The sequence below is a fragment of the Helianthus annuus genome, chromosome 1 (genome assembly GCF_002127325.2).
Source record: "Helianthus annuus cultivar XRQ/B chromosome 1, HanXRQr2.0-SUNRISE, whole genome shotgun sequence".
Lineage (NCBI taxonomy): Eukaryota > Viridiplantae > Streptophyta > Magnoliopsida > Asterales > Asteraceae > Helianthus > Helianthus annuus.
In genome coordinates, this window is record NC_035433.2 from 130,744,914 (window position 1) to 130,754,071 (window position 9,158).

The 9,158-nt window shown below is 36.2% G+C and overlaps 1 protein-coding gene across 1 annotated transcript; it reads right to left on the reverse strand.

Moving 5' to 3' along the window:
- Window positions 1-3,515: 3,515 nt before the first annotated feature.
- LOC110931415 (protein STABILIZED1) lies at window positions 3,516-4,588 on the reverse strand. Its single transcript, XM_022174811.1, has 2 exons — window positions 3,644-4,588; window positions 3,516-3,524 (listed from the first exon to the last, which is right to left on the reverse strand). The coding sequence occupies exons 1-2, from the start codon at window positions 4,586-4,588 to the stop codon at window positions 3,516-3,518; spliced, it is 954 nt and encodes a 317-aa protein (XP_022030503.1).
- Window positions 4,589-9,158: the final 4,570 nt, after the last annotated feature.

Genomic DNA, 9,158 nt, shown 5'->3' on the forward strand with positions numbered 1-9,158 from the left:
ATTGTTTCATCACAATGGAACATCTTTTTGTATCGTGTGAAGTGGCGCAATCTGTTTGGGACTTTACTGGGTCATGATGTAGGCTGCATGGTATGTTTTTGTTTGGGGTGGAGGATATTATAAAATTCATAAACATGTGAGTGGTTCTGCAAAATGGAGGACAGTGTTGTAGATAATTATTAAAACAACTCTCTGGTGCATTTGGGGCTGTAAGAACAAGGCCATATTCAAGGGGACACGATTGGTGTAATTTCGACTTAGGATGTATGGGCGTATAATGTAACTTGGTGTGATGTCGCTTTGGGTTAACACAATGTTAATCCAGTGGACTTTTCTAATATTTATTGAATTTGTTGGTCGTTCAAAAAAAGAGTAGCGGTGAGTGGAAATCCAAACACCAATCCGTCGACTTTCATTGTTCTCCAATTGGATAAAATCGTAGGTTATACCAATCGATTGTTTATGAAGTCTTATTAAAGAATATGATGAAATCAAACCACTCCAATGGATTTAAAATTTGATGGATTTTGAATAGGCTCCGATGCTTAGGGGAATCGAAATCGAAACTGAATGTAATTCTGAGAACAGGGGTTTGGGGAAATCATGAATTTTTGTAGTTTTTGAGCAGAGAAAGAGGAGAGTGGGTTTGACCAACGACGTGGGGAGAGATTGAAGGAAAGGAAACCATTCTAAACCTCTCCTTCTAGAAGCTATTAATGAATTTTTACGGTCAGGATTTTGTCTTAGTTTGATCAAGGGTTGATAATTATCCATTAAAGGTTTGACTTTAATGGGAGCATGAGATTATATAATATGAGAAATTATGTAAAAAATGACTAAGGGGGAACGGGGTGGGTGTGGGAAAGGGGTCGGGAGTCGGTTTACTGCTCGGCAACACCGGCGCCGTCAACCAAGTCAACGCGCGGTGACTGTGAATTCGGTGATTGTTCCCCCCACAAGGGGAGGGGAGGGAAAAGGAGAGAGGGGTGTACAGTGGACCCCACTCTCTTATTTCTCATTTTTTTAAACGGTTTGGGTGAATCACCCCTTGTGATTAAGGGCAAAAGAGGAGTTGGAGAGAGAAGTTGACATGACAAGAAATCATTGGATGGGTCTCATCCTAATAGAAAATCATATTGTATTCAAAATTAAAATATAGTCCAAAAGTCAATGTGGTACTTTAGGTTAGTATTTATCTCCTTGATTACACGAGATAATCTTGTACTTATAGTTGTTACCTATTTTGTGCAATGTTAGTTGTCTATTTACACATCTATCAGGGCCCTTGTTGGGGATTTTAGGTCATCAGTCATTTTAATTATGTAATTATTATGATTTACATAAGACCATATGAATTTAAGTTATAACTCTCATATGGATTAGGTGGAGTGTTGGGAATTCCGACTTGAAGAAGGGATTCCTCTAAACGTACTTGAATTAATAAAGAAATTTGGGTGTTTAGCCACATTTGTGTTTTCCGATTTACTAATCTGTTTTTGATACCGATTCATCTTGACCGAGTGCAAAATCGTATAAGCTAACCTAAATCTGTATATGACTAATGATAGGGTCTAAGTGCCACCAAAATAAACCAAACTAACCCACACATCATTTGTTTATACCGCCAAAACCAACCAACACAATCGTATAAGTTAATCTAATTTCTTTAACTACGTTTCAGGTGTTTTCGATTGTCACTATAATGCATGGGTAGAACTTTGAATGCAACTATTAATCAATCTAGGGATACTATCGAGTTTGAACTCGATTATGTTGACACTTGAAAACGTTTACAAACTAGTTAAGATTCTTCGATTTCAAACTTGACTATGAGTTAACCAACTGAGGAGATGTGGTCCAAACCACACCCATATCTAATACTCGTATGGTTCGAATATATCCACCATACAACGACTCAATAGGGTACGGTGAGACACGTGGAAAACATGACCAAATAAACACTACAAGAACGTGGGACGATAATCATCCCATGATTCGACTTTTTAGTAATCAGTTAATCATATATATCACCCTGTAAACTTGCAAAATATTATATTTCTCCAGTTCATGCTTGAAAGACATCACATACATTGTAAAATTATGTATCAGAAACTTGTGTTTTAAGTTCAGAACGATATTCTATTAACCGTTTTCGTTTCATCATATGGTCATTTTAATAACAATAGCTAGGTACAGATCGAACAAATACATATCAGCACATGCGGTTATGTTTCGTTTGAAAAGTTTCACGTGAGCCAAGCTTGAGTTTAAAGAATTTCTCATGAGCCGAGCTCAAGTTTTGGATATAGTGTTAACTAACTAACATGTTTATCAATCCTATGGTCGAATTCCAACATAGAATAAGCAAAGCTCTAACCACTTCAACATAAGTTGACATTACTTATCATTATTTTCATGTGCAAACACAAGATTTATTTTACATACAAATCACATCCATTTTTATTCTGTCGCTTAGATAAACTAAGCCATCATTTTTGTTGCCATCAACATCAAGGTTTATTCTTTTGAGCATGAGCCATGGAAGGTGAAGGCATGGAAACTTCTACAGCATTATCATCCTCATCAGAACCGCGCTGATAGGGGACGTGGCAACACTCGTGATAGCCAGGGTAGCAACAAAGCTCGTCTGGGTGATCATCATACGGGAATGGTTTTGCTGCCATTATGGTAGTCCCTACCACAACAAGTATGATCATGCACATCATCATAATCGTTTTCATGATGCCCATTTTTGATGACATTATGGTTATTTACCGTTACTGCTACTGCTAGTGCTACGCTATGGGTATTTGCTACAGTTATTTATACAAGAAAATGTGTGAGAAAACAGCATCTTTGTTCAAACGGCAAGACAATGTAATGGTTCCGAAATATAGAATAATTTTGGTTTGAGACGGCTACCACCTATGAAGTATCTTGGCCAAAGAAGGCAGCATTATAGATGCTCTTAGTAAGATATACTTGAAAGTCCAATTCGGTTGAGAATCAGACTCTAGCCACTCAGAACTATAAGCTAGCGAGTAAGCCTATATATTCATCTAAACCGCTTTTGTGTACCAAACAACTCATGTTCCATATATACTCATATCGGTATGTTTCAGTTCAAAAGATTTGGTCCCAAGTTATACCTAGGTACTAGAAAACATAGAAAAAGGGTTTCAAGTACGGCCATTGTTTTTAAACACCCTTGAGTCCATTACTCATCCGCACGTCTGCACTCTGCAACACATCATCATCATCATCATCATCATCATACTCAGTATATCCCACCAATAGCAAAGCTAAGGTAGGGTTTGAGGAGGGTAAGATGTAGACAGCCTTACCTCTATCCCGTAGGAATAGAGAGGCTGCTTCCAGTGAGACCCCCGACTCGATAGTAGTTTTGAATCAAGCCTTTGACATAAGGCACATAACACTCAGCAATTGAGACAAACGCCGATTAGTGCACTCTGCAACACAATTGAATCAAATGTGTAAGCATGTAAGAATTAAATCTATGCAACCTACATTACATACACGAAATCAACAATATTATGGGACACAGACCCTATGCATAGCTGCATAAGAACTTCCAAAAACGTAATTTATCATCCAAATCTAATTAACTTTATACTTGTAATACCTTCTTTGATTTAAAGACAGCATTTGCACAGCCATAAATTGCTCTAGCAGTTTCGATGGAACCCCTTTTCTTGCACTCTTCTGCATCAGCAAGCCAAGTTGCCTTACGGTCTTCTTCTTCTTCCACCCCAATCCCAATTGTGTTACTAATGATAGCATTACATGTCCACACGAAACCAACCCATTCAGCAGCCTCAGCTTCTTTCATCCAAGCTTCCCGATCAATCTCCACTCCTTCTCTCTGTAAAGCCCCAATACCCCTTTCTATTATCTTCCCAACCGTAAATGTGTTTCCAAAAGCTTCTTCCAGTTTGGCTACAGCGATCCAAATTGCTCGTTCTTTAGGGAGCTTCTCTCTTGCCTTATTTAACAGCTTCCTAGCCGCATCATACTTTTCTAACCGAGCTAAGGCTAGCCACAACTCCACATGCAACGGGCAACATTCCACCGCTCTCTGAAGCAAAAGCTTTGCATCATCCTCATTAGCAGCAAGTTCCACAAGTGCTTTCCATAACCTCACAGAATCTGGTATCTTTTCAAGACCCATTCTTAAAACCCTATTTTTATTGGCAGCGTCATGTTCCAATCTTGCAGCCTGTATCCAAAGTTTTACCGAATTGGGAATCGCTTTAACACCCCTAGCTATAACACCCTTAGCTTCATCCGGATTCACCAACCGACATGCCTCCATCCACACATCCTCATTCTTTGGAAATTCTTCACAACCTTTTCTTATCAACTCTCTTGCTTTCCGAATCTTACCAGCATCTTCCTCTAATCTCGCAGATTTGATCCAACCCGCTGGATGCTTTGGATTTGTTCGAATCACAGACTTCAACAACAAACTAACTTTCTTTATATTCAATACGTCAGCAATACTAGTACTCTTCATATTCAAAGCAGTCAAATAAACAGTGAAACCCGAAACACAATCACTACTCTTCATATTCAATCTCATCCCACACAACATCAGCCTCTTTTTACAAAACGATATCCATCAACATGACTTACTGTGTGGTTTTCAAACGATAACAATCAAGATGAATAACAATGGTATGAGGGTTGTTATTTATTTAGTGTTGCAAGCCAACCAAGTCGGTGTTGTGATGATTTAAAAAGGGTGCGATAAACAAGTAACTAGCTAACTGAACTGATTAAGATTCATATTTTCCTTTTGTTTAATACTTAATTTAAAATAAATTTAATTTACTTACCTTTATCTAATTTCTATCCAATAATATCTCAAAATATTTTTTTATAATTATTAAATCTAAACTAGGTTTAAAAAAGTTCGCCGCGTTGCGTCGAATTTCTTTTGTTATTTAGTCGATCTGTGTTTACATTCATTACGAGCTTGTTGCGAACGGAACTGCTGATAAGAATAAAAAGAAAATGTAGAAAAAAACACTAAAAGATAACCGAAAGAAAACCAACCAAAAAAGTTGTATGGTAACGATGTTGTTTGTATGAAACCCTTGGTCAGAGATGAGCAAATTGTTCTGGGTACCGGTACCAAATTTGCCGAACTGAAAGATCTTAAGTACCTATTCGGTACCGACTTTTAGCGTCCCTGGTACCGGTTCACTACCGTTTTTTACCTTCATATACTGGTACCGTAACCGGTATTTATCAGTACTGATTCTGTATCGGTTGGCACCGAGCTCATCCCTACCCTTGAAACTAAAAAAAGAAAAAATTAAAAGTTGAAAAAAATCAACAAGAAAAAGTTGTATGATACCGTTGTTCGTACGGTAACCGTGATCAGGGATGAGCAAATGGTACTGGGTAGCAGCACTGAATTTTCCGAACCAAAAGATTTCCAATATCAATTCGGCACCAACTTTTGGCGTTTTCTTTATTAGTGGCGGTTTTTACCTTCATGTACTGATACCGAACAGGACCGTCCCGTTTCGATACCAATAAGTATTGGTTCGATATCTGTTGACACCAAGTTTATCCCAACCCCCTAACCCCCTGATATAAAAAAGGATTAAAGTTTAAAAATAAAGAAAATAACTATTATTATAATTAATATTAAAATAATAAACGTATTAAAAAACTATGTATTATTATAATATTAAAATCACTATTTATGTCAATTCCTTTATTATTATATAGTAATAATAATAATAATTGCCAACAAATCCAGAAAAAAGAAACAGAACAGCATAAACATGGTCTACTAAAACTAGAAAGTCATAGGAAAGGTATGAAACGGACTCCTCTTATTGGACTCAATTTAGCGGTATTGCAATCGTCTCATGGAACTTCAATATCTTAGATTTTAGGTTTGCAATTTGTATCTTTTGCTGGTAAATTTTAGAACTTTTTTTAGATTGTTGTGTCTTTTTATTTGGTATTATTTTTTTTCGTTATTGTGTCTTTTTTTAGATTTATTATGCCTTTCTTCGTGTGCATTGTGTTATATTTTTCTTAGCATTGTCTAATATCGTGAAATCTATTGTATTTTTGTACTCTTCCTAAATATAGAAGGTTTTGTAGAATAACTTTTAACCTAACAATTCATACTCTTGTTAAATAAAGATTGGATTTAATAACATATATAATTACATAAAAATATATAAAAGGGTCTTATGTTTATTTTAGTTGGTAAAATGTAGGGTTGTTCAAAAAGCTCGTGGCTCGGAGCTCGCTCGAAGCTCGCTCGGATTTAGCTCAGAAAAAGCTCGCTCGATATGGCTCGGTTTGAAAATGAGCCGAGCCGGCTCGGCTTGGTTAGAAAGTGAGCCTAGCTCGGCTCGGCTCGGGATGAGCCAAATTAGCTCAGTTTGGCTCGCTTGGTAGCTCGGCTCGACTTAGCTCGAATTATTTTACTTATAATATATTTTGTTTTTATATACATATAATATATTACAAAAAAGTGTTTATTATTTACATTTATTTAGGCTTGTAGTTTGATATCTATAAAATATTTAAAGGTTGATTGTCGTGCTAATAAACAAATATTGTATTTACTTGAAATATAAAACTTATTTTGCGTTGTTGAACGTCATTTTGGCTTATAATGTGTTAGATTGAACTTATTTTGAATATGTTGTTTTGAAATTTTGAATAATATTTTAGAATACTGAATTTAAGAGCTATGTATTAATTTTTATTTTTAAAATCGAGTCAAACCAAGCCGAGCCGAGCCAGCTTGGTTTAAAACCAAGCCGTGCCCGAGCTTAGATTTTCAGCTCGGTTTCAAATCCGAGCCGAGTCGAGCCAGCTCGGTTTATAATCGAGTCGAGCCCGAGCTTGCCTTAGCTGGGCTCGGCTCGGCTCATGAACAGCCCTAGTAAAATGTTGTTTTAAGTGCTCGAGTAATAGCTTTTTATATATACTAGTCATTTATCCGCGCATGTGGCGGGAGTGGCGATTTACAATAGGATACTCGTTTACCGTTAGTTTATCAGTCGTCTCGTGATATATTGTATAGTACTTAAGTTAGTTTTCTTATTCGTGATGTGATATGTTGACACTGGTTTTTCTGTTAGTTTATCGACTCTTTGGTGATATATTTTTGTTAATTTTTTTAGCTGTAGCTTTAGCGTGATCTATCTACAAGAAGAGTACAAAACAAGGAAGTAGATGTAATTAAAAACAAGAAGAGTACAAAACAAGCAAGTAGCTGGACAAAACACCAAAAGAATATGGAGAGTCTCTTGTATCTCTTCCTGTTTTACCAATACATCCGTTCGCTCATTAGTCATTAGTCCTTGTAAATTGATAAAGTGACAAATACCTTGCAAATTAAATAAAATAGAGTTATCATAGATGATGAAATTCTAAGATCGTTACAACATTGAAATACATGACTTAGAGAAAAAAAAACCAAATGATAACGCTTGAAAGTAGTAATGATAACATTGAAATACATGACTTAAACCAAATATCGTGACTTAGAGAAAAAAACCCAAATCCTTAAAACACTGAAATACATATTGATACATTAAGTGAAAGCCAAACTAAATAGTTGGTGGGACAACGGTCTCCAAAAATACCGCACCCTTAAAACCACGGAACCAAGTAACGGGATAAAAACATTCGAAGGGCTTCATGTCCATCTCAATTGTAAACAACTTCAATAATTTAGTCAACACAAACCAATTACCATTTGTCACGTAATGTGTTATATCGCACCACAATGACAATGATATTGGGGGATCGGAGGACATGATAAGACTTTAATCCAGTAATCCCATTGTAGCGTCCATAGGTTAATTGTCATCTCAAACATGCCAGTGCTAGAAAACTGTGAAGCTCATTTTTTACATTCACTAAAACTCCTTGAACTATTCATGTAGAAGGAACGGGTGGAAAGCCTATCTCCTTGAACTGCTCCGAGTTAACATCAAAACAAATCACCACATACCTCCAACCCAACATTCGCAAACAGTGAAATATAGAATACCATTACAAAATGTGCCAGCTGACCATTCGAAACGGGGGCTTAGGTACTCTTGTCTTGTTATGAAAGGAATATTTCTCCAAGCGTCTACTTCCCTAGAATAAACATAGACACCGAGTACACCACACCTATGCTTTATATGCAAGACCTTGTAATCATCGTCAGCGTCAACGTACAAACCAATGGCATCAAGATTATTTATATAGAATCCATGAGAATCAAGTGTTGACAAACGCTTGAAAGCAGTAGTTGTTGGATTCTAAAGAAGCAACTCGTATGTATGATTCAAGTAAACACACAGCAATCCATTCAAATGTGAAAGTATCGAGACATCATTATTTTGGTGATCGAATGGAAATGTAACTATGGAGCTTAGCCCATAATCATTGGATTGAAAGATGATAGGATGAACAGAGCATGCTAGGTCATCAATTAAGAGAACTCTCTAGTTAGGTGAAATTAATGAGCGAGAACAATGTACCCTTACGAAATCTTGTCTTGATAGTAACGCATAACATTCCTTACAAACACTCTTAGAACGACCTACATCCTTCGCTGTGACCCTCGTTAATATCTCAAACAAGATTGTATCAATAGGAAGGTCAGCCATGGTTATACCTTCGTTTAACACAAATAATGATTATTTAGTTGTCCAATCTAACAAGATTATAGTTTGGTGGAAAATAGTTGTAACCATTACTTGTAAATCAAGTAATATAACATAACTGTAACAACATAATATAAGATTAGACAAAGTAAAGTATACTTCTACAATAGGAAGGAAACAAAAAGGCAATTAGCACATTACTTCAATATGAGGGAAACAAAAATGAAAACACAAAACACCAACATGGACTTTAGTATTCCACAACTAAACATATAACAACAACAAAAGTTTCTAGCGTAAACACAAAATTGGATAACAATCCATAATTTAAATTGTGACAACCCTCACAATTTCAGGTATCCGTACAAATCAATTAATATTTAATTAGTGCTTAATTACTGTGCTTGATTACAATTACGATTAAACTGCTTTCTGTTTTCTGATACATACATACATATGCATCACATTTATTACTGTCACTCTATATATTATACGCAA